Source organism: Culex quinquefasciatus, chromosome 3, assembly GCF_015732765.1.
Source record: "Culex quinquefasciatus strain JHB chromosome 3, VPISU_Cqui_1.0_pri_paternal, whole genome shotgun sequence".
NCBI classification, from domain to species: domain Eukaryota; kingdom Metazoa; phylum Arthropoda; class Insecta; order Diptera; family Culicidae; genus Culex; species Culex quinquefasciatus.
Window position 1 is genome coordinate 71,569,465 of NC_051863.1, and position 26,420 is coordinate 71,595,884.

Genomic DNA, 26,420 nt, shown 5'->3' on the forward strand with positions numbered 1-26,420 from the left:
CTGGTGTGCCAAAGTAGGTAGTTGTTTTCCCCTGTTGAAGCATCTGCCTGGTTGAAACGAAGTTTCCAGAACTATCTCAGAACAGGCAGCAAAAACAAACAAGAAAGTGGTCAAACGAACAAAAGTAAGCAATGAAATGGATTTAGTCAGCGAACTACTGAAATATACGTTCTATTTTAAATTCAGAATTAGCCAAGGGGCAGAATGATTCACTTTTGAGTGAGCTAACTAAAAACTTACTCATTCCTAATGTAAAAATTAATTGACGTGAAGAGATGCATTGATATGTACAAACAATTGAATTGATTGACAAATTATGCTTATTTTAAGTTTCTAGAATCTGGAGTTTTGACTTAAGGTGGTTTTAAAAACACAAAAAAAATGTTTGTATAAACTCAGCAGTAAGCTTTATAAAAGTTATAATCATCTCTTATATTTGGAACGTTTTACAGAATGCCCATATTAAAAAAATAATTTATTGAATCTATAAATGAACATTTTCAGGGGCTTGGTAGCGGAAATGTTAAATATAATTGACTTGGGGGAAGAGGAGCCACCCTTTATGTGGTAAAACAAAATAATGACAATTTATATTATTTCATTCAAATGGGTTATTTCAAACACTAGCAATTTGGATGCTTTAATGTAAAAAGAGAACTGTTCAACAATTTTACCGCATTTTCTAAAATGAGAAAGAGAAAGATTACCTTTATTAAAATGATTAGTCGTTTTCAAGCACTGAACGATTTATTAAACGGAATGACTTTTTTTAATGGCTGCTCATTCTGATCCGCACGCTGGAAAAGTAGTCAACAAACTGTTTAGGTACATAAAACAGTTTAATGTTATATTTTAATCAACCTAGCACTTGAAATTGAATCGAAATTATCACAGCTTAAATCTTCTTGAATTAATTCATTGTTTTGTAAGTTTTTTCTAAGGGTTTCTTTTTTTTTTTGTTTACGCGCTCATACCCTTGCCCCAGCAATTGTCTCTGCTTACTTTAACTATTTTTAAGGTAAGCCCGATTAATTCGAAAATATATAAATTTTCAACTCTGACTGTAGTTCTCCAATATGATTTGACCCTTTCGAATCCAAGGGACCATCCATAAACCACGTGGACACTTTTTTGGGAATATCAACCCCCTCCCCCCTCCTTCGTGGACAACTGTCCATACAAAAAAATCTTTTTTTCATAGAGCGTGGACAATCGCTTACATAAAAATATTTCATAATGTTATATCATTAATGATGTAACACTTTTGCACGTCATTAACCATTTAAATTCAAATGCAATTTGATTTAAATTTGAATCAAATTATACGTAAAAAACATGATTTAACGTGTGATTCAACCGTTTACAACGAAGCTCAAGTTTACATCAACTGAATTTACATGTCATCAATTTTTTCCGTGTCGAGTAAATTCACATTTTTTTCTGTGTGCCATTATAGCTGAGATTTTTACTTAATTCGTATTTTTTCCTGAAAATATTCCCTGGGAAAAAATATAAATTACCTACACGGATAGAAATCCTGTAAGCAAATCCGGTAAGGCGTCATCCATAAAGTATGTCACGCAAAAATCGGCCAAAATTAACCCCCTCCCCCTATGTCACACTTTGTCACACAAGGTTGAACCCCCCTCAAAAAGTACGTCACATTTTGCTAGACCCCCCTGCTCCTTGTTTTCGATGGGATTTTTTATATTTTTAATTTCTCATAATTTTGGTATTTTAAGCAATTTTAATATGAAAAAAATAAGTTAAATTATTCTAATTATTCATTTTTTAGAATAAACATTGCGATATACAGTTTGTATCTTTTAAAAATTAGAAGACCTGGTATAACATTCGAGTATTAAAAATCTTGAAAACTGTTTTTCACAGCTTTGTATCTAATAAGTTCAAACCATTTATAGCAGTTTTCTTATGAACACCTTGCTTTCAAAGGCATTTATTTTTATCAAGCAAGAATTTGCAAAATATTGAAGTTCCAGCTGAAAAAAATTTGACTATATAATAAATTATAATGTGATACCGTCATCAGGGGTGACATTGGGTCTGGGGGTGAGTTTGGGTCATACAAAAATGCAGAAATTTGTATGACCCAATCTCACCCCCAGGCCCAATGTCATGATGACGGTGCTTCTAAATAATGGTAAGCAAATAATTTTAGAAAAGAGGATTTAATTTAATTGGGTACATTGCAAATTAATATTATGCAATCATAAAAAAACTAGCGTGACGTCACAATCCCGCAAACCCCCTCCCCCTCCGTCACATCTTGTCACACCTTCGGTAACTCCCCCTCCCCCCCTAAGAGCGTACGTACTTTATGGATGACGCCTAATTTTGTTTTGTTGAATTCAACAACATTGAAATGTTTTTAAAATCGTCCACTTTTTTTTCGATTTCGTTGTAAATGCTTTCAACACTGACAACATTGTTCTCAAAATCGAAAAAAAATGTTGGCATATTTTTATTTTATTGTTTACTGTAGTCAATCAGCGTCCAAACCAATTTGAAATGAATGTTGATGTAAGAATTCGTCAAATGACAATTATTTTGCAAACTTTTATTCAAATAATTGATAAAACATGATGAGGTGTCTGGGCTTCGAAGCGTCCGGGAATTCGAATCATGACGTTATTAGAAGATTAAATATGCAAAAAATGAAGTTTAATTGTGGAATGATGTTGATTTATCGTATAATTTCAAACAGCTTTTTGTGTTATGAATTTGTTCACAGAAGTTAGTTTTTCTTGCAAAAAAAGGCTTTACTATTTTGTTCAAGAGCTGAAAACAGTTAGACTTGCTCAAGACGATCAATGTCGTTCAAAGTTGGTCACAGAGTCACATGTTTTAAAGCAATTTAATGGTTGTGGTGCATTGATTAATTTTACTCACTGTCCAAACAGGTTAAAAAATTAGATTGGTTTTAGAATTTGCTTGAAATTATATGATGTTTTGCAAGCAGTCAAGTCATTAACTGACTGCTTGGCCAATCAAGTTTGTTGCAAAGGACCGGAAGATCCGTGACCAGAAAATATTTTAACTGGGATTCCCCAGTTGAGTTGAGTTTTTCCAATATTTTGATGGAGACGCACGATCATTCACAACTATACGATCTTTTTTTTTCAATTTTTCAGGAAATAACTCACTTTTGAAATATGAGGAAAGTAATAAAAATGAAATAAATAAAAAATTCTAGGTAAAATATTTTATAAGTCATGGATATTTGAAAAAGGCCCCCTAAGCGTCCTTTCCTTTAATGAAAAATTCTAAGATATTTTAAAAACAATTTACAGATCAAATGATTTTTTTTTATGTGAAGGTCTCAGGACCAAAGAGCTCATAGCTTAAAATATCATCTATCATCTAACATATCCAAAAAAGTGGGAAATCCATTAACAAGATTCAGAGATATGTTTAAAAAAATTGGATATCGGTATATAAATCGAACTTATAGTACCATGCTTCTCCACTGAAAAGAGTTTCCAGTTCATTTTGCTGGAGACGAACGGCACATTTTTTAAAGATAATTTTGAAATTAAGTTTATGGATTATTAAGAGGTGGCACAAAGCGTGAAACTTTTTATTAAAATGTCAACGTCATCATTTATTTGGAACAAAATATTTTCCAAAAATTGGCTCTAGTTCCTTTCTTGACTTCTTGATTGGTTCAAGCTACTAGTTATCATATCCATTTAAGCATCAAATACGAATTGTTATTTAAACAGGGGCTATTTATTTCAAACAGGGACTTTTTGAATTCCAACAGGGACTATTTCTTTCAAACTCAAAGTATGATTGGATACAATACAGTCCAGACTCGATTATACGAAAAAAAAATCACTTCGGATAATCGAATCACGAGAATTTTTTTTTTCGCGGTCTTATTTTTGACTGTCGAGCTTCATTGACATGATTTAGAATTTTTCTAAATCCAAAATGCCATATGGCGCTAACGAAATATTCAACTATTCAAATTTGACATAAATGGGGTCACAGAACTCAAGTTTTATGTTAAAAATAAGAAATGAAAAAAAAAAGATACATTTTTTTTGTTCGTGATTCGATTAGCCAAAGTTCCATACAAACCATCGAATAATCGAACTTCAGATAATCGAAACTTCGGATAATCGAGTCTAGACTTTATGTTCGACTAACAACGTTATCTTCAGAAGCGATCATTGACGCTCCATCGTTCAACATGATGCAATCCAAACTAAAGCAGATATTAGTCATCACTTTTATTACGCGTGAGTGGTGAAATTCCCAGCCCAAGTAAAACACAACCAATAACCGTACTTTATTTGCTCCAAACAAACTCAGCTAGGCGACGAGCTCCACTGCCCATCCCTTTGCGTCCACGGGCGGTGATTTGAATTTTTTGTTTTGAATTTTTTTGAACCATAACTCTTTTCAACTCATTTGGTCGGGCCCCGCGGGGGGGAGTCGTCAATTTTAAGGGCTGGAGTGGGGGGCTTCCGCGGGACCCTAGGAAAATTTGGGAAGTGGGGTAGGGAATAAGGGATGGGATGTTGGGGGGAGGGGTTGTTCAGGAGTTTTGGGGAAGTCTAGTTCGTTGGGGTTGTATTGCTTTTGGTGGTCTTTACGTGGAAGGGAGGAGGGGGTGCTGGTTTTGTTTTGTTTTATTTTTTCGTATTTTTTTGCAAAGTAGAATAGATTTTTTTTCTCTACTTTGATCTTTTTTGACGAATGGACTGAATTTTTTTCCACTCGTGATCTTTTTTGCATAAAATTTCAATGAATCACAATAGTTGTATTGTTACAATTTCAACAAAAGATAACTAAACTGATTTTTTTTTTCTCATCTGATGTTACAATTTTTTCCTTAAAAGTCGAAAACAATTTCCTGAATTACATTATTTTTTTTATGTAACGTTTCTTACAAGCATGAACAATTTTGAATCGTTTTGTATCTCTTCAATTTTATATAGAACCTTTTTTGTCTGGAAAGCTGTGAGATATTTCGTGACTACAGTAATTTATGATTGTTGATACAGTACATGGCGAATTGTTTGTTTCTTTGTTTTGTTTTTTTGTTATAAGGAATTGGTTCAAATTTACTTACTTGTTCGTTACAAAAATCTAGTACAGATTTATCGTTGCAGCGTCCGCAGGACTCGAAAGCCCCGCGGAGCACTTTTTTAATAGTCACTGCTTTTTACCAGATACGTTGATTTTGCCTCTGTTTTCGTGAATCCATCCAACAATTTAGAAAATTCCATCTCATTACTAGCTTGATGCCTCTCGAAAAAAGCAGTACCATTAAATGAATAGGGATCACAGAACAATTACGAACATTTCTACCTTTTTTGTCTCATCTCTATAGTTTAAATTCTAATATTTATTACGCTTAAGAATCTAAAGGTTTCTTCCACCTTCCATCGGTTATTATTACAATCTCATTTCTCTTCTCTCTGTTGATGTTGGTTTTGTGGATTTACTTGACCATTTCCGGTCCTCTCTTTAAAAGCAAAGCAGTACTCACGCGCAGCATACATTTTTGTTTATTACATGCCTCTTAGTTAATTTTCTGTGTGAATGGGAATATTTTCATCAACAGACCTGTCTACAATTTCTCTGTAATATACAGAAAAAAAATAATTGAAATGCGATTTCTCGTATGTGCGTGTGAGTTTACATGACTTTCCTCATGCTACTAAAAGTGCTGCTTCTTGCCTTACTCCTCCATTTATGATGCCTTCTTCTTCTCTCTTTCCTCAATATGCTTAGCTTTGTCTGCTATTATTTTACACACATAGATCTCCAACCACTTATACGTTATGTGTTTTGCATTTTATTTTCTCCAAAATAAAAAAAAAATAATAATATTTAGCAGTATCAGCTGTTTCTTTTAATTACTTATATCGCAGATTAATGTTTCTTCTTTCTTTTTTCGTTTGCCTCTTATCGCGTCGAATCGAATGTTTGTTTCGCCAACCTGGTGTGTGTGTGTGTCTGTGTGTGACTTTATTGTTTGTGATCAATCAAGCAGTTCAGTTCGATTTCTCGGCGCTCTACTAATGGCATCGCGAAGCAACCAATATTGTACAACAACACAACTTTCAAAACGCGTTTTCGAAACGGAGGGTCGGCAAGGCGTTCATTATCCAGACTGGCAGACGGTTTTAGTTTTTTTTGTGTTATTTTTTTTCCTTTAGTTGCTTAATTATTGCTAGGGTAAAACTAAAAAAAGTAAATAGAGGGGAAGCTCGATGTAGGGGTACGAACGAGAACGTATTTTAGGGTAGAAAACGCGAAGGCTTGTGCACCCACCTTAGCGTTGTTGGCCTTGCAGTCTTTGTGACGCACCAAGGCTATCAATGCTATGGTGAAAGGAACTCAGCTGTCAACTTTCAGTAGGGTGTAACCTTGGATGTAAACACGCATCTCAACTAGCTCAGATTCAATGTAAACATTTATCGTAGTAAGCGGGTGATCTTTTTGTTTACATCCAAGGTTATACCAAAGTTATCCAAAGTTATCTTAGAACTTGTCAAGGTGCACGAGTTCTTCGCTATAATTTGAAGAGTTTAATATTTTTTCTTTAAAAAAGCAAACACTCACAAGTGCGTTCGCTGAGAACAGGTTCACTTCAGGTACAAATTTTCCCAACAGACAGGAAACCATAAATTTCTATTGGGACTAACCCAACCTTTTGGCAGGTAGAAAACAGGGCCAGATGTTCGTTCTCGTTTCCGCTCGGAGTTTCGAGTTTCAAAGCAGAAGGTACAGGAGAAAGCAGGATAGGACCACAGAACCGTTTGGGTTTTGAGCGCCTTTTTTTCACTTGCTGGACAAGCGTCTTTTTTCGGCTGCTCCCAAGATATATAGGTAGAAAGTTTTTTTTTTGTATTTAGAGCTAGAGTTGTTTGTAAAGCGTAACTAAAAAGGTTTTTTTTTACGCCAAACCCGTCTGAATAACGAAGCCGTAGTTTCTGTGCCAAATTTTCGCGATTCGTTCGACTTGAGATAAGAAACACAAAATTCACGAAACTTTGTATCATCGGTACTGTGTTATTGTTTTTGTCAACGAAAGAACACTCAACAATATAATATTCTAGAGTAAAACAATATGCAACGCGTTTTGCTTGCGATCTACTGCAGCTTTTCGGTTTGGTATTTTTTTATGAATTTACGCGGTTTGGTTTGTGGTGAATTGGGGGGAAAATAGAGCTTGTCTTTTTTTACGAACAAGCGTGTACGTGGCTATCTTGTAGAGAGTTTGAGTGTTCAAAGTTTGGTAAATGTTCATGTTTTCAATAATTGCTGTATTTATGGGTGATCTGTTTTGTTTTGCTTAGCTTCTATACATACAATGTGTGTGATTCATTTAGTTTATCCATCTTTTATGGAAATTTCGTACAAATTTTGATAGTCTGTGTGTGTCGAAAAAAAAAACTGAGAGGAACAAAACAAAAATATTTTGAATAATTTTGAACCAGCGCGCACTGCGCAGGACCGTTACGACCCTGGGAAACGAAAGCGATGTTTTCGTTTTTCCTTCAGAAATCGATAACCGGGTTCACACACTGGCGCTGGGAGGTGAACTACAAATCGTTAATGATATACTTGAACTTTTTTTAAAAACAAAAATATTAAGGAGAGGAACATGAGATCAAACGTATATTTGCAGCGGGATAGGTAAAACATCTGATTGAAAATACGAATTTAAAGATAAACATAAAATCTAGATTGCAAATGTTGACTCATTTTTCGTATGTTTATGTGTGTGTGTGCAATATAAATATTACATATCTGTTTTGAAATTTTAGCTTGGTCTAAAACGAAAAAGAACTTTCCGAGCTACAAACGTATTTGTAATTCGTGTTTTGTGAGACAATTTTTTCCATAAATTTTATTTTCGAATCTTAGATATTGCACTGGGCTAAAATATTGATTTTGCGCTGAAATTTTGATTCAATTCCTATTGATACATGCGTTTACGCACGAGCTTGAAGGTATAGGTGAAAGGAAAGTAAAGAAATGAAAATCATCTGTCCGCCAGCCGTCGCGAAGCGATCCAGACGTACCAGGTTCGCTTCCCGCTGGTCAGCGGTGAAAAATACTTTTTCTTCTTTTTCTTCTCATACAAGTTTAGCAGGGCGGAGTTATGATGTTGTTGTTGTCTTATTTATCTGCGCTGATGTAGGGTTTCGTCTACTCTCCATTTTGTAAAAATTACTAGAAGGCACACTCCCTTTTACCGTTTTTTCATTAAAGGTTTAAAACTGTGCTATATACAAGAGATTAACGTCTCCAAAAATTTCGGAACCAAGCAGGAAAAAAGAAAAGAAATAAAATCCACAAATGCACTTGTGCATGCACAAACACCACGAATTAAATAACTTAGGATCAACTAAGAAATAAAAAAAGGAAATCTTTTGTGGCAAAGTTCTGTTTCAAACTCCGCCCCCCTGAGAGATGGCCCATGTCGCAATTTTGTGTGATCTTGCCGGCAAACTATCTCTCCTGCAAAAATGTGTCTTCTTTTTTGTTTTCGGAGTCTCCAGCTTTCCGACCAGCTGACGAGTAAACGAGAAAGCTTGTCCACATGTCCAACATACGAACTAACTTTCAGCACCCTTCATCATATGCTTTCACAATCAATGTGTGTGTGTTTGTTGTTTGTTTCCAAGTTGGTTTTTGTTTTCATGCGTTTTTATCAGTTAGTGATAAGTCTTTCGATTCTCGTTTTGTTTTTGTTTTAATATATTGTCACACACAAACATTCTTCTTCGCTTCCTCTCTCGCTCTTTTTCTCTATAACACTCAACGTTATCCTGTATTTTACTAATCGTCTCCAATCCAACTCTTCTACTCAATCTCCCTTTCTTTCTCTGTCACATTGTAATGTGTGCTTTTATGTTTCTGCAAGTTTTGTTTTCTGTATCATCTTGGATTCCGTCCAGAGTGTGTTTGATTTGCTTTGCTGGTTATTAGTTGTAAAACATACATTTAATAGTTCGATTTTGTACTGTATTTGTTTTCCTTTCTTTCTCTCGAGTTCCTACACGTCTGTGTTTGTGTATGTGTGTGCTTTTAAACGACGGCAAATGGCGCACCGTGTACAAACACACACACACACACGGCTACACACATGCATACACGTGTTTGCCCTGTCTGTATCGATTGGAAGCCACAAACCGATGCGCAATTGACGGTTTTCAGCTTAGTTTGCGAAAAGTTTACAATGTTGTTGAACTGGGGTGGTGTTTGGAATGAAGTACGTGCGATAATTGGCTAAATTTCAGTGCCCTCCATCAGCGACATTTGTCGGGCAGACAGCTTTGAAATTTTCAATAATTATCACCATTGTTGACAAGAAGAGTGAAAGAGTTTGAAGAAAATATACTTTTATTTTAAAATTTAAACACCAATTGCGCACGGGTTTGCACACTGCCAACTGGTGTCGATACTGGCGTGTGTGTGTGTTAAAAGCGCGTTTTTGGTCTTTGAGTTCACTTTTTTTCGTACGTTCTAACTGTATTTAAATTGTTTATTCATCGCCTCTTTAAGGAAACACGAAAGCACCTCGAACATTTGTTTTATACTCGGGGAGGTGTTTCGCGTATTTAAAGCACACACACCCGCACTCACGAGTGCGTGTGCACAAATATAAAATTGAAAACAATGAAAAATGACTACACATGTACAATGCAAAAGTAACAATTTTACGTGCCTAATATTGTGATTTCTCTGCAGGGGGAACGGCACGAACAGAAACTAGCATTTTTTGTGGTTTTTAAAACGGCCAATAAACCACCCTTTTGACGTTCAGTCCCGTCTACAATCTAGTTCACACAAACGGAAACGATCATCACAATCGTGGGTTGTCGGTCGGATATCGATATGACATCGCACTGACAAAGTTGGCTGGCGAAAAAAGGATCTAAGAATGCACCGAAGTCTGCAGCTGATTTATTGGTCGCTTTCAAACCCAAGCATAAAACTTTGTTTGGAATTTTGACTGTCGTAAGAGGATGGACATTGTTCGATGAATACTTTGAATTGCAGTTGTGGAATATTAGGTCACGTGCTCAGACCACCCTGCAGAGAAGCCAGAAAATGAGGCTTACAGAAATAATTGAATTTAGGATATAATCATTTGCAATGGCCGATCAAATGACCCCATAAGTGTCACGTTTTGATATTTAAAAATAAAATATTAAAAAAAATAGTTTTACACAACTAGAATCGACAATCATCAAAATGGTTGTTGTTTTTAGTACACATGTTTCAACTCACTTGAGTCGTCTTCGTCGTGACGCAGGCTGCCTTCGATCGTTTGCGATAAAAATGTTTTCTTTTGTAGGTTTGGTTACTGGTTATGAAGGGTTAAGTTTTGTATACAAAGTTCTGGGAGTTCTGATGGAGACGGGGGTGGCGCAGATTAATCTGCCTCGGTTTGGATGAGCAGCGATCTTGGCAGCGTACAGTCACCAGCCAACAACAACGACGGTTTGGCCTATAGTATCGTTTACAGTACGCGTCCTGGTTAGGCTTGCACGTTGAGGATCATCTTCAGGTTGTGCGCGAAATCCACGTGTCGGTTAGCCTTGGCCGCGGCTACGGCACAGGACATGGCCGGTTTCACCACCGATTTGGCGGCGGTGGCCGCTTTGGACCTGGACGATGACGATCCCTTGCTACTGGCATTCTTGACGGTCGGTGTTGGCTTGCTGATGGATGTCTTCGAAGTGTTGTTGGGGGCTGATACTTGCGTGGTTGACGATGACGATGATGATGATGCTGCGGACGATGTCCAGTGGACTGGAGGTTTGGGTAAAGCGGTGGGCGCCGGTGCGTCGTAACACTTGCTACCAGCAAAGTGGGAAAAGTTAGGTGGCGATCCGGCCAACATAGCGTTGAAACCACCACCGGGACTCGTACGCTGATAGCTGGTACTGAGATTAAAGCTATGATTCCGTCCTCCGCCGTTTGGCGTGCTGGTGCTGTAGTAGCTTCCACCCTTACTGCTAACGGGCGACGTCGACGATTGTACTATCGGGATCGCACTCGACGAGGAGATGCTCCGGAAGTAGGTCGCGCTGGGCGACTTTTGACCCCGGTTCCCATTGGCAGCGTTGTTTCGCTTACCACCACCACCCCCACCGCTTACCTGCTGTGGACTGTGATTGTTGAAATACCGTTCGGCATTGCTGCCGCCGTTTTTGCCACTCCGGTTGTGCGAGTTGGTCATCTTGGACTCGTTTCCACCTTTTTCTTCTTCGTTTCTTCCTCAGCTAGCACGCACACTCACTCTGGTGTATCAGTCAATTGTTTACGGTTACGTTTTAAAACTATTATCACACTTTATTATTAATTTGTTAAATATAAACTATATTTACTTTGTATCATCAATTATACTGCTTCAGTTTATGATTCTTCTTCTTCTTTTAGTGAAATTTTTCTTCTTTTGATATTATTTTATTATAAAAATATCTCGGTACTAAAAGAAAATGCAGGATACACAACATAATCGAGTGCAGATACACGAATCTTTGTGATTTGTTTTCCTCTTTCACCTTTGCTTCACTGATGATATAGGTATACGTTCCACAACTACTACTCCTCCTTCTCGTCGTACTCTTTGTTCGCCTTGAAATGCTACACTTTCTTTTTGCGTCTTCCAGCAAACACTTGCAGATTTCATCAATAACCGTGTCTCGCTCGCCGTCTTCGTCTGCTGCTTGACCTCCGCTTCCGGCTACCTTGCTTCGCGCAGAGCCAAATTCGCACTTCCGGGGGAGGGATATTCGATATTCTTCGTCACAAATACTTTCCAGAGGCTTCCTTCCACGGTTTCTCGCTGGAACCCGCGGGATCGCTTCTATCACAGAAATATTACACGGAACTAGCAAATATTCTTCTCCCCTTTTTGTCTTCCTGGCGAAGCGTTGCTCCTGCCGCAGTAGCTCGTCAACACACAGTGTGCCTTGACTGTTCGACGCAAAAGAGCTCGCTTCTTTGTTCTCTGTCGCGGTCGTCGCAGTCGTCGTTCACACTTACAGCAACGTGACTCTTGAGCTTGACTGTGTGCGTTCAGTGTACCAAAGTAGGCTTCGTTCCACACTGTTTCCACAGTACGTACTTTACGTGATGCAAAATCTGTAGGAAACACTTTCGAAACAACACGCCGCGTGGTGTGTGTGTATTGGTGATGGGGGCCGATGTCGCACTCTACACAGAGGAAGGGGAAGAGAGAAAAAAGAAGAATAAGCTGGATGGAACCAGTTTGTGGGGTGTACGTGACGTTGGGTCGGGGTAGTGTGCGTGAGAGCAGACATGTTTTGCTCCTCGTCGGAGGGGGTAATCCACCACACCAACGTTCGAACGTTGCCATCTGCGTAGTTTCACACCAAAAGCCCCAGGTTTATACATTTGGTGACGTAAAAGAAACAAGATGGCGTCCCAGTTACTGAGCGATTTTTCTTCAAACATGTAGCTCTGCTGCACCTTGATATTTTTTTTGGTTGGAAAATCGAAAAAATACCGTTGGAAAGCGTGAAAAATCGTCAAATTACCTCGGAAAACTGCGAACAAGACCACACGCACTGTGTCTACAAGTTCTGACCAGTGTTTGCCAACTTTTTCCTAGCACACTTTGGACGTTCACACTCTGGCTTTTGATTGCAAAATTGCCTCAATTTGAACATCAAATTACGTGGATATTAGATGATTTTATCTGCTTGTTGTAATCACATACAATTTCAACACAATCAGGATTACTAGAATTACGACTGTTTTCGCTCCACGTTAGTCGGGATGATAAAAACTACACTAAGATTTAGAAAGGGGGGCTGCTGCTCTGTCTCTCTCCCTTGGACGCGCAAAACCGAGCTTCCAACCAACAAACTTTCGAAAAATATTTCCCAATTTTCAGCACGCCGACAAATTTCACACTTTTTGTAACTTTTCCAAAACGAAACTCACTGACTATTTTCCCAATCCTTGCGCACTTTACTCAAAACGGGTTCTGTTTGTATGTGTGTGTGTGCCGAGACCTCTAGCGATCACACTTCGCTCGCTCTCTCTCTCTCGTCTCTCGCTCGGGTCGGTTCTGCGATCCGTTCACATTGACTCTCTTCTTGCAACTGGCAGAGGGTCGGGCTAGGTCAGCTCGGTTTAGCAGGAAAATTTCGTGTCATTCGGGGTGGGGGGGTTTTCCTCTACCATTGGTGTTTGCTAGTGTTGCCTGATCGACGTGGTGAGTTTGTTTGCCCGCTAGGTGGCACTTTTTGGTAGAAATAATTATTTTGGGTTTTTTTTGTTATTCAGACAATTTATGACTAAGAAGTTTTGTTTTATTGTACCTGGTACGTTTTTCATAAATTAATTTATCTTTTACATTCATTGATTTATGTCGTTGATCTAAACGAACCAAAAACCACTCAAAACAACGGCCAATTGAAATGTAACGGCTCACTAGACCAACGGGGCGTTACAAACCACGCAAGAGGGCGTACGGCGGGGCGAAAAGCTCCCGCTATCCCTTCCCTCAATGGGGCTGTGGTGAGCTTTCGGCGCATTGATGAAAATGAAAATTACATCTGTCATTCATTCAGTTCGCAGAAAACACAAAGAGAGGTAATGGTCGTTCGTAGTCACGCAAATTTTCTCCAAAAAATGGCTATTTTTCCCGTCGGAAACGGGCAAACCCTATCGCAAAACGTGCGTCAAGTGTTGGGCCGTCGATTGGGCTGAGGAAAATTTGTGGAAAACCGTTGCATCTAGTGGAAAAGTCGTTTCGAAAAAAAAGAATAGAGGAAGGTTGATTCACTCGAGGAATTACTGGGCTGTGCTGTGGAAAAGTGATCCGCACCTACAAGTTTTGCCCAGCAGTGGATCAATATATTGTGTTTCTCAATGTACATAGGCGAGCAAAGTCTCACACGCCTCAAAATATGTATACATGTATATGTAGGAAAAGCGTTTAGTTGTTCTGCTGTATGGTTATGTAGCGTAATCATTTTGATGACGAAGAAATTATGCTTGTGAGTGTGTGTGTGTGTGTTTGTTAAAATTTAATCACGACGTAAATGAGCATAGAATCCCCTATTTGCTGTATTTAAATTGTCAACTATATCAATGAAAGTTACCAAAATTAAAGCATGTGAAAAAGGAAAAACGCGAAAAATATAATCCTGCATGAAAACAACGCACTCATTCGAACAACTTGAGGAAGACAAACAAATAGTAACGAACAAAACAAATCAAGCCAAAAAAAGAGTAAGTTGACTAGGAAACCCTTAACCCGCCGAATCGCAGAGGGAGAATCGTGTAGAGAAAACGAGTAAGTTGCTTGAAATTTATTGTCCACCGCCCAGCCAGCCATGGTGTCCATACAACTTTTTTTCTTCATCTTTTCTCGTCGTATTTCTTTGTTGAGTGTTGGTGTTTCCACAAGGTTCGTTCTGCTCGGGGCCGTGTAAGTAAAATGGTCGATCGGAACGGACAAGTTTGACTGACCGTGGTCCACCTTCGGTGGATTTCTCGACATTTGATCTACTTTACATTTACGTACTTGTATGGGGTTTGATCTACTTTACATTTCTAGAGTTAAGAATCAAAAAAGTTTTTCGCACCTTGAAAAAACTCTAGATTTAAAGATTGGTTATTTATTCATTCATGAAGTGGCATTTTGCTCTTTCATGAAGAAATATCGAGCAGTTTTCGAAAGGTCAATCAAAGTTTATTTAGTAGAACTATACAATTCAATCTTTTTCTGTTTTTAATTACGTTTTCCCATATACTAATGGCAATCCTAAAAACCCATGAGTTGAACATGGCGAAAAAATGATGGAATCTCGTAATTACTGAAAATTTTCTTAACGTTGTTTTAAAACTATGACAGGAATGTTTATAGATTTATCACGCGTTGTTATAAAGCATGTCAAAGTTTCATTAAATCTGTCTTAAATGTTCATAAGAAATTTTGCCCGATAACTTCCCAAGTAACACACTTTGTTCGCCAAAAGGGATTTCAAACTGGTTGTTGAACTCATTTACTATGTTTTCCCAACGTCCCTGAAAACTCTTGAACGCTGGAAAAGGCGCACGTTTTAGTGTTGTAGAACATCTCTTCATCTGTTAGAAGTGTGCGTGGTTTAAATTAGTTTTGTAAGTGCAAGTCATACTTGCATAGCGATCGTTTGTTAAACATGTCATAAGAACTCTTGACTATAAGATTCTGAACCGGGTTAGGTGAACGAGTAACATCATCCTGCCTTTAAGATTCAGAAGTGAGTTGCGTAAACTTTTGAGAACTGTTCATGAACATATCGTGGCAGACAAGAATGGCTTTTCATTAAATACGTACCAGGGGTGCGCTAAAAATATTTTTTGTTTAATAATTTATATGTGAGTAATGTCACTTTACGATACATTAACTACTAGTTTTGTGATTTTTTAGTTTAACAGGGATTCGTCATTTATGGATGACCCCTTAACCATGAATAAAACAAATATCAACCAAAAAATTAATCAGTTTTATTATGCTTTTGGAGATCACTTTTTTCCAATCATGTTTGAGTGCTAATCAACATCGCTTGCTACTACCCTGCTGCTGCTGGTTACCGGTGCTGCATTTACAGTTTTTCCTTTTTGATGAAAATCCTCAGGGCAAGTTTCGAGCCCAAGATCTCTCCAAATATCTCCTTTCCACGAGAGATTATATTGTATGATCAGGTTTAAACATCAATAAGATGTCTGCGTTCATCTAGGTTTTACCAAGTTCACTAACAGTTTGCCAAAACTTCTTTTGAACTCAAGCTGTTTCTTGTTTATAGAACTATCTGTGCTTGTTTCGTCAACATGTTCTTGTTAGAACGCTAATTACACATAAATAACTTGTTTACGCGAAATCCCAGCCCAAGACAAAGGTCAAATGTACTATGTTATCATGTTTAGCAAACTGAAGTGAAACATCATGTCGGCAAATGTCATTTTGCTTTTCGAGTTCTACAAGCATGTTTCGTTTAAGTCAGAATAAACTTCAAAACGAACTATTCGTAATCCGTTGCAAGATTTGGCATTTGTGTTACACAACCATGTTGAACAATGTTTTTTTATTATTAAAATGTGAACCATTGACCAAATTGTAACGCTTGTGCAGCTATTGATCAACAAAAACATAAAAAGCGATGTTTTACTTGCACTTGGGTCCGTTGCTGGGTAAAACGTTTAAATTAGTCGAGAGGGAAGAACGATATCTAAAGTGTGTATGAGGGTGATCCAAATCCGGACCTTCTCGGGGTACCCCCTGACATCAAAGATTGACCCGTCATGGTCAGAATGAGCTCAAATTTTAAATTTAGCTTGGTGATGTGGCAATCTTCGATTTGGTCAAAAAACGGATAAAACGATGAGATTTTTTAAAATGAGTAAAGCTGCACAAAATGGGGTGTGAACTGACGTCATATTCTTTTGGGACCCGAAAAGCTTCGCGGATCTTGGCCACAGGGCTGCGGAGTCGGGTCATATTTCAAGCGACTCCGACTCCGACTCCGACTCCGGCTTTCTGAGATTAGACGACTCCAACTCCGACTCCGGCTCCGGCTTTCAGTCCCAACCGACTCCGACTCCGGCTCCGGCTTTCAGTCCCAACCGACTCCGACTCCGACTCCAACTCCGGCCTACCAACTCTAGCCGACTCCAACTCTGACTCCGACTCCAGCTTTCTACAAATTGTTGGCTTCGACTCCGCATATTTTGAATTGTTTCAAAGTTTGTTAACTATTATCTTGAAAACATTGATAAATAGGATTATTTAAATACTCTCTAATTGGTGTGTTTTTTCAAGGAAGAATCAACGGAAAAATAGTTTTTGCAATTCTGTCGTGAAACTACTTCCTTTTCCTGTCATTCTTGAACGACGAAATAGCCTACTTTTCTATACCAAAAATAACAGAATCGAATAGCAACACTTTTCAAAATAAATGCTTAAAAGTTCTACTTTTCAGCACTCAAATCGGTGCTGAAAAGTTGAACTTTTCAGCACTTGTTTCGAAAAGTAACACTTTTCAACATTTTTTTTGATTTAAACGATTTATTGACAAAATACATGAAAATTTGACTTAAAATTTCACTCAGTGTGTGTTTTTTGGAATTGCAAAAAATGTTTTATGGAACTCGTTGCAAAACTTGATTTTTTCAGCACTCTTCGTATTTATCCAACTCGGTGAACCTCGTTGGATAAATGTACGACTCGTGCTGAAAAAATCCTCTTTTTGCAACTTGTTGCATAAACTACTATTTAAAGATTATGATCGCAAATCAAGGTATCTAAAAAATGTCTTCGTGGAAAAGATAATTAAGGGGTTCTTTTTAAATATCCGTGACCTAGAAAATATTTTGCCTGGGAATTATTGATTTATTTTAATTTTAAAATTATCAATATACATAGGAGGAGGCGCGCAATACTTCTTAAATCTTCACCTAAAACGAAGCTTTATGAATGATCGTGTGCCTCCTTCAAAATATAGGTAATTTAAAAAAAAACCTTTAAGCAATCCTTCCAAAAAACTTTTTTTAGGTTCATTTATTTGCAATGATAATCACCTTGCGAAATATTGGCGTGGGAAATACAATATGAGAAAATTATTACCGGTTGAATAATATTTTCATTTTTCGTACTTTTTGGTACTGAAATCTTGAGATTTGTTCAACGATTTTTTGCAACGATATCAAAATAGATTGTCAAGGATCAACATTCTCAGATTTTAGTAGAGAAATAGTTAACATTAAGATAATTGATATATTTAACATATTCAATGATTATTTCAAAATAAGTTGCAACTGTATTGATAATTTTTGTCAGTTTCAATTGTTTTAAATGCAGCACTTTGATTTTTTTGTACTTAGTTTAAAACAAAATGCACATGTTGATTTCTCAGAAATAGATTGTTATAACGATTGAATATTTGTTGGTAGAGTTATACTGTCAGTGACTTTTGCCGATTTCCAAAAACAGCAGTTATTATTTTTAATTTTTTTTAAAATGATTTACTTAAAATCTCCAAGACATTCACTATCAGGGTAAAAGATGACTGTGTGTGTACTTTTTTCAGAGAGAACTAGATTAAATTTGGTCAAATTTGAATTGAAAGGGATGCAGTCAAGAATCAATTAAATATTTCTGACTACAAAAAGTTATAACACTAAATACTTGGGTAAGAGGGAATAAACAGGTTATCATTTACTTAAATAACACAATAAGAGTTTTCCAATCACAATCTGATTGGATAAATCTTTTAAAAAAAGTGGCAATTCAGTACATACGACTTGAAAAAACAGTTAAAAATATAAGAAGTTTTGTAAATTAAGCTGTTTTATAGCAATACTGAACAACAAGATTTTTGTTTGCATTTAAGATGACTCCGACTCCGACTCCGACTCCGGGTTATCAGAAATTTTCGGCTTCGACTCTGACCCCGACTCCAGCTCATAAAATTTAGCTGACTCCGGCTCCGACTCCGACTCCAGTTATTCGAGTTTTGACGACTCCGACTCCGACTCCGACTCCAGGTCCCCAAAAAGACCCGACTCCACCGACTCCGGCTCCGACTCCGGCTCCGACTCCGACTCCGACTCCACAGCCCTGCTTGGCCACTTCCTTTATTTGGTCACTTTTGCTTGTACCAATAGCTAGTATTTTACATTTTTCTGCAAGAATTTGCTTCCCAGGTTTCCAGGATACTCATGGAGTTTAGATGTTGTCATCCACTCTCATTTTTTGTTGATGCATTCTGAATGAAGATTTTCATGTTTTTCTAAAACAAACATCACTTGGGAATGATAACTTTCAAAGTATGAAGCTATTATTTCTAACCGGAAATCAACTAAAATGTAATTCCGTCAATAGTTTTGTGGAGCCTGATTCTTACAAAGCACCTTAAGAGGCAGTATTTGTAAATATTGCTCGGTTTGTTCTAGAGGTCGTATCGAGGTGTTCCGATTTGGATGAAACTTTCAGCGTTTGTTTATCTATACACAGAAAAAAATAATGTATATTTGGAAGCTGTAATTTTGGAAGGTTGAGTATTATCACTTTTTTGATGTAATTTTACCTCAATTTAGAATGAAAAAGTGACATTACACCAGAAAAGTGGTAAAATTACACATTTCCAGAGGTAAAATTACAATTTTTTTCTGACATAAAAGATGTACCCCTTCCCAGATGTAATATTACCATGATTTTTTTTTCTGTGTACATGAGATGAACTCATGCCAAATATGAGCCCTCTACGACAAAGGGAAGTGGGGTAAAACGGGCATTGAAGTTTGAGGTCCAAAAACATAAAAAAATCTTAAAATTGCTTGCATTTTAGTAAAACTTCATCAATTCCAACCCTCTTAGATGCATTCGAAATGTATTTTGAAGCACTTCAAAATGAGCCATAGACATCCAGGATTGGTTTTCTTAGAGGGAAAAATGTCGCCATGAAATTTCCTACAAGATGCATGCATTGGTTTCACTGGGAAAAATATGCTACCCTAAATTAAATGAAAATTTCTGAAAAAAGTTTCTAAAAAATGCGATTTTTTCGACACAAATCCGCCTGGGAGAGTCCAAAAACTTAAATTTTGGTCCAATGTTGATAGTGCATCTTAATCTATGGACAAAAACCTATCGTTTGAAGATAATACACACCTGATCGAAACAGTTTTTGTATTGATTCCAAGCGATTTTAGAAAATTTGTTCAAAAAAGTGACTTTTTCAGTAAATCGACTAGGGGGTGCGAGAAAGTATTTTATTATTTTTTCTTGTCTAAGAAAACATTGTTCCTAACATCATAATCTATCATTTAAGAAGTGAGCACCTGAAATTCCTCGACATGTGTGTGTGTGTGTGCAACCAACCAAACGGGACCACGCGGTCGCTTCTTACAAATTGAGTTGTTTCCATGTATTTTTAGCTCTCATTCTATACATGCAAATAACTCGCATAGGCATTTGGAAGGTGTTAGCTCTGCCGAGCTTCGGTGACCCATTTCTACGCTGGCTAGCCGAGCGCGAGGTACTTCAGCTTTGTCGACAAGCCCCGCCCTGAAGAACGTTTGGACCAATCGGATTCAAACGTTATTTAGAACTTCCGAACCCTTGTCAAATGGACAAGGACCCAGCGCGTATATAGTTTGATAGTATCAGTATTCCTAATTCCAGGCGTCGTTCACCAAGCCGTGATGGCCTTGTGGTTAGCATTTTTGCTTACCAATCCAAAGGACGGGGGTTCGAACCCCGACTCGAGCGACTTTGATTTTTCGTACATGTTCAGAGTTCCAAGATTTATATTTCCTATACTTTTCTCGTTGGGAGCAGATGGGAATCGAACCCAGGACCATTCGCTTACAAAGCGAACACCGTAACCAGTCAGCCACGGCCGCTCCTAGCACCTGAAATTCCTCGACATGACCTCAAAATGGGACAGGCTAACCATCAACCATGCGCCTCCACAGAAGTATTAAAACCAAGTAAATTGGATGGAGACGCGTAGTAGTCTAATGCTGACATACAGTATGTAAAAAAAGTATTTACACCCCTTGGGCACTATGCACATTTTGTGATGAAACATGTAAAAAATTTAAAGTTTGACAGGAACCTAGTACTAAGTTTTGTTCAGAAACTCATGCCAAACATTTTGCTACAAAAGCTCATGAAAAGATGAATTATATAAAGTTATATAACAAATTCTATTACGAAAATAAAAAAGGTGCAAAAAAAGTTTGTACACCTTTCGAAAAATTAACATAAATAATGTTATTTGTTGACAAATCACTATAAATCCAGTCTCCCAACTCCAAATAGGCATCCTTGACTGATTAAAAAAATAATTTGGATTGAATATAAAATTTACTAACTACTTAGTATAAAAGTTTAAATAACTCTGGAAATTCTATATAAAACTTATCAAAACTTAATTTTGCAAACTTTTAATTCAAATAAATGTCAATATATTACCATAGAATTGCTAAATAAACATTTTGGAGTGGGCATAACACCGTTTTGGGGTATTTGTATCGATAGAATAGATTTTCGTTGGAATTTCGTACCAACCCGGAATTACGTCGTCGGAAAATCCGCCGGCATCGAACCGGTCCACAATTCACAAGTCAACCTATGTGGCATCGGAAAGGGCATAAAATTTCCGATCTTCTGATACCCATACATCCAGGTTTTCTATAAAACCTACGTTTTTAAATACCTAGGTAAAAACGTTGTTATGGTTTCGTTTGAGCAACCTGCCAAAAATGTATGGAATTTCGTAATTTTTGTTCTCGTGGATCAAACTTACTTTTTGCCCAGGTATTTAAAAACGTGGGTTTTATAGAAAACCTAGATGTATGGGTATCAAAAGATCGGAAATTTTATGCCCTTTCCGATTCTACATAGGTTAACTTGTGAATCGTGGACCGGTTCGGATGCCGGCGGATTTTCCGACGACGTAATTCCGGGTTGGTACGAAATTCCAACGAAAAATCTATTCTGTAGATACAAATACCCCCAAAACGGTGTTATACCCACTCCAAAATGTTTATTTAGCAATTCTATGGTAATATATTGACATTTATTTGAATTAAAAGTTTGCAAAATTGAATTTAGATAAGTTTTATATAGAATTTCCAGAGTTATATAAACTTTTATACTAAGTAGTTAGTAAACTTAATATTCAACCCAAATTATTTTTTCAATCAGTCAAGGATGCCTATTTGGAGTTGGGAGACTGGATTTATGGTGATTTGTCAACAAATAACATTATTTATGTTAATTTTTCGAAAGGTGTACAAACTTTTTTTGCACCTTTTTTATTTTCGTAATTGTATTTGTTATATAACTTTTTATAGAAATCATCTTTTCATGAGCTTTTTGTAGCAAAATGTTTGGCATGAGTTTCTGAACAAAACGTAGTACTAGGTTCCTGTCAAACTTTAATTTTTTTACATGTTTCATCACAAAATGTGCATAGTGCCCAAGGGGTGTAAATACTTTTTTTACATACTGTAAGTTGAAATCCTGTAGGCACGTAATTTGATTGATTTTATGATGTTTTCAGTCGTAGTTCCTAGAGGTACCAGCTAGAGAAAAAGTTTCTCGAGAGCCACCTCGCTACCGAGTCTGTCTGGTTAAGGACAACCCAACTCAGCAACAATCTCACCGAGGCAGCCAGTTGTCCTTCACGGCAATGGCACTCTGCACGACGCGGTAATGACCCAGTCGACCAGCCAACCAACATCTCCGCGTGTGTCTCTGTGGAGTTGGTGTTCAATCGCGATGATGACTGACAGATTCCTTCTCGTCCATGGTACCCCTCGAATGAATCACTCCAAGTTTGGGTTTTCGGTTCGGTTGTCGCGGGTACATGCGGAAACCCTGAAAGACTCATGCCGGTCCTCATCGACGCGCGTTAGTCATTCGTGCGCGTTTTATAAGGTTTAGCTCGAGGAGGGGGGAGAATTGTGTGTTCAACCCGTATCGAAGCGGAATAAGGCCGCGGAATAAAGCTCAATTCGTTGATTACCTCTTTTTTTGGGTGGTTGGTTCGTTTGGTGGTATGACTGTTGTATATTCCGCATGTTGAAACACGATCGTGCGGGTCTGTCTGCTGCCGTGTGTTATGCTGTAACAATGTGCGCGCGACTTGCGACTAGCAGCAACAGCAGCAGCTTGCAATCCCCTGGCCTCGACAGCGCCAACCAGCCAGCAGTGTTCAAAGTGAACATGTCTGGTCTAGCCTGGCCAGCCTCGTGTGTTATGCCAACGATTATATACTGATATTTCAGCAACAGCAGCTACAAAAAAACAACTGATCTTTTATTTCATCTGCACGCTTAATTTTATGCTGGCTGCTGATTGTCATTGAAAAAAGTCGACAGCAGTGTGTGTGTGTTTGTTTGTGTGTCCTCTCTTTTCCTATTATTTCTTCCTTTGTTTCATTCGGAGTGTTTTTTTTATTTGCTGCCTTTTGTCGAGACTGTTTTGTTTGTCTCGCTCTTCAATTTGCGCTTCATATCGTTGAAATGTTTTATAAAGCGGAAAACGTCTGAATGTTTCATTATTATTTAAAACGTGCCCGAGTCTGTCTGTCTGTGTGAGCGTTGCAAACTCACATTGCTACCAAGTAATGCCAACAGCAACAGCTCGAAGTGAAACCTCTACCAAGGTTACTTCTCGGAGAGCTCTGTAAAATGTTGCCTTTGTTTTCAAACTCGCACGAACCTTCGCACAAACACACTTTAAGCACCACACACACACACACTTGCAGGTAACGCGACACGACTGGTTGAGGGTTAAAGTCATATCGTGCATTAATCGACTACTGGTCTGGTCATTATTGAGGAGTCTCCGCAAGTTAGGTAGTGTGTGCGCTCGCGATTGTAATGTAAATTTGTGCGGCCCATCGTCGGATGGTGTAACTGACACGTTCGATGTAATAATGTAGGAACAGTCTAGAGAAACGGCCACGTGGGAAAATTTTAAGCGGTATCCACGTGGTATTCTAGTTGAATCAAATGCCGTGGCTTCCTGATTTGATATGAACAGATCGATTTGTTTGAACATGGCTTATGATTTAGGCATTGAATATTTAAGTAGCTAGGCAAATTTTGCCTGGACAATACACTGTGAAGGTCTGTCACCAAATCAGAACAGGTGATTTTGCTAGTGGAGTTTTGCCTAGTTTCAAGCTTTATTGCTGTAACCGCTGCACCCAACTGGCAGTCGCATGATTGTGATGCATGGCGGCATGAAAGTATATCAGAATCTGCATGAAATCTGTCCTCATGCATTTTTTGCGATATAGGAGTATGACATTTTTGCCCGTTACCGACAATTATCGACATTACCGACGGCTTTTTGGTTGTATTTCACAAAAAAAAAACATTCAGCAGAACGAGGATTGAACCACCAACTTCTTGGTTATTGATCCGACACGCTACCACCGCGCCATGGACGCTTGATTAAAAGTGAGTAAAGAGCACCAACATATGCTTCTCTTTGGAGTGTTGCTCGGGGACGGGCCAGCTTTATATGTGTTGGTGAGAACTGCAGATCGCTGAAATTTTTACCCGCGGGCAAAAATGATCTACGGGCTTGCTGCAAAAAATGTTATAAAATATGACATTTTCTGCAGCAAATCCAATGTTGCAGATTTTGAGATATATTTTTCCTTTGGGTGTGGAATAGGTAGCGCTCCTTCTTTTTTAAAAGAACTTTTTTGATACATTCTCAAGCAGTTTCACTAGAAAAGTTGTTCTGTTTAATCAAAATACTACATTTCAAGACAACTTCAGCAAGTGCAACAAAACCCTTTCTGAAAATGGCTTATTACATAACTTGGAGATGTTAAAATGAAACTTTGCCAAGAAGTGGAAATATGTCCAATTTTGGCCATGAATTACAGCTTTCAAACAGTGTTTGTAAGGTATACTTTATGTGCCAATTTCCTTTGTGCCATCTCTGGCTGCGCTTTGACCATAAAAAAATGATAAAATAAGTATTCTGAGTTTTTTATGTCTTCAACTTTGATTCAATGCAATTGGTTTGATTTAACATGTATTAAACAAGTAAGCAAAGTAAGGGACTGAAATAATGTCAAAAACACAAAATGAGATAATGATAAGGTTAAGGGAAGCAAATGTAAAGCATTCATTGAACATTTTGACAAAAAAAAGTTTATAGTTAAAATTCATAAAGCTTAAAAAGACAATATACTTTGCTACATTTGGACATTTTTTACCATACAAACTTCAACGACGACTTAGAGAGAGGTTCCTGTGGCCAGAATGAGTTCAAAATTGGAATTTAGCCTAGTGAAGGGTCAATCTTTGATTTCAGGGGGTACCCCTGATATATTCCGGATTTGGACCACCCCAAAGAACTCTTATCTTTAATTATTTAATCAAATTACGTTCGAATAATTGCGGAAAACTAATCTCTTGGTGAAACAGTCCAAACTCGATTATATGAAGCTTCGATTATCCAAAGCCTCGATAATCCGATGATTCGATTATCCGAAGTTTGACATTAAATTCAAATTCTGCGACCCCATTTTAGTCAAATGTTAATTACTAAATGCTGCCACCATGTTTGATTTAAAATTCCAAATTATTTTAGATTATTTTAGGGGTTAGCTTAAGATCAACAATCAAATATAAGATAACGAAAAAATATAAGTTTATAAAAGAATTAAGAATTGACTCAAAATAATACAGAAAACACATACAGACAAATACAAATAATTGTACTAGAAAAAAATCTGATAATCGTACAACAATATAAATATAGGTTCCACTGCAAATTAAAGCGTCCAATTCCTCGTCCCGGGATTTCCCGAAAACAATATTTCCCGTTTCTCGGGAAATTTGTAAATTTCCCGGGAATTCCCGAAATACAAGCGAAAATATACATTTTTTTATCTTTTAGCACCAATATTTTGAAATTATACAAAAAATAATAATATGAGAACCTGATTTGATTTTATTCAAAATATATTAAACTAATCAGCTCGTCTGTAAATTTCATGTCAAGGTTTAATGCAGATAGTATTTATTACTGAAGCATTCACATCTAGGAATCGTTTGCTTATATGTTGTGCAACAAAAATTACGCTATTATGGTATGAATATTTATATTTTATATTTTTGACTCCATATATTAGAGAAATTTTTTGTCATAAATAACATTTGAAAATAAAATATTTAACTCTTCCGGCCAATACCAAAGTTGAGATTTGCTTAACTTTTTTGTTTACCTTGATCGGATGAAAACTGAATTGTTATAATTAATTTTTCAAAAAGGGTTGTGCGAGAAGAATTCGTGAAAAGTATTCGAGAAATTACAGTTTGAAAGCACTTGAGCTACCATGGGCATAAAACGGTTAAATATTTAAAAATATCGTTTAGAATCAACCACTGAACACCATTAAAATTATTTTAATCTAATTAATTTATTAGTTCTTGTAACCATATAGCTGAAATCATACCATAAATCGTTTAAAAAACTACTTCGTATCATATGGAATTTATTCAAGGAATGCAACCATATTTCAAAACTCGTTTCAAATATTTGATTACTTTGATTTGTGATTTCATGAAACAGTGTTTCAAGGTAAAAAGCGCTAGAAATTGGATTTTTAAGGCAAATTCAATGATTATCTTTTTATTCACAAGTTAAAAATACTTGTTCTAGAAAAAGTTATTTGCCATGAAAAACATTATTTCTCACTAAGACAAATTTAGAAGCAATTTTATGGTTGTGGAGCATAGATTTTCTTCGTAAAAAAAAAATTATTAAAAAAATACTTTTCAACAAAACATACCCATAACTAATACTTTTTTGATTTGCTACGATTTGAAAGACAGCATACAAAAATAGAAAATATATATTT

The 26,420-nt window shown here is 37.2% G+C and overlaps 2 protein-coding genes across 15 annotated transcripts in view; one reads left to right on the forward strand and one right to left on the reverse strand.

Annotated features, from left to right (window-relative positions):
- Positions 1-4,754: 4,754 nt before the first annotated feature.
- On the reverse strand, positions 4,755-13,119 carry LOC119769398 (putative protein TPRXL). Of its 3 annotated transcripts, none has more exons than XM_038261588.1 (2): positions 12,970-13,119; positions 4,755-11,336 (listed from the first exon to the last, which is right to left on the reverse strand). In XM_038261588.1, the coding sequence occupies exon 2, from the start codon at positions 11,234-11,236 to the stop codon at positions 10,532-10,534; it is 705 nt and encodes a 234-aa protein (XP_038117516.1). In that variant the 5' UTR covers positions 11,237-11,336; positions 12,970-13,119; the 3' UTR covers positions 4,755-10,531. The 3 variants fall into 3 exon arrangements, with proteins under 3 accessions (XP_038117516.1, XP_038117515.1, XP_038117514.1); XM_038261587.1 differs by having other exon boundaries at positions 4,755-12,216; XM_038261586.1 differs by having other exon boundaries at positions 4,755-12,216; positions 12,561-13,119.
- Positions 13,120-13,562: 443 nt separating this feature from the next.
- The window catches only part of LOC6037549 (RING finger protein 44), a 44,502-nt gene continuing 31,644 nt past the window's right edge, over positions 13,563-26,420 (forward strand). For 9 of the 12 annotated variants that reach the window (XM_038261563.1, XM_038261572.1, XM_038261571.1 and 6 more), the window contains exon 1: positions 13,563-13,623. The gene's annotated coding sequence lies outside the window, so the exon portion shown is untranslated. Of the gene's footprint in view, positions 13,624-13,923; positions 14,266-26,420 lie in introns of those variants that run through there. The other 3 variants (XM_038261570.1, XM_038261568.1, XM_038261566.1) reach the window with 3 other exon arrangements.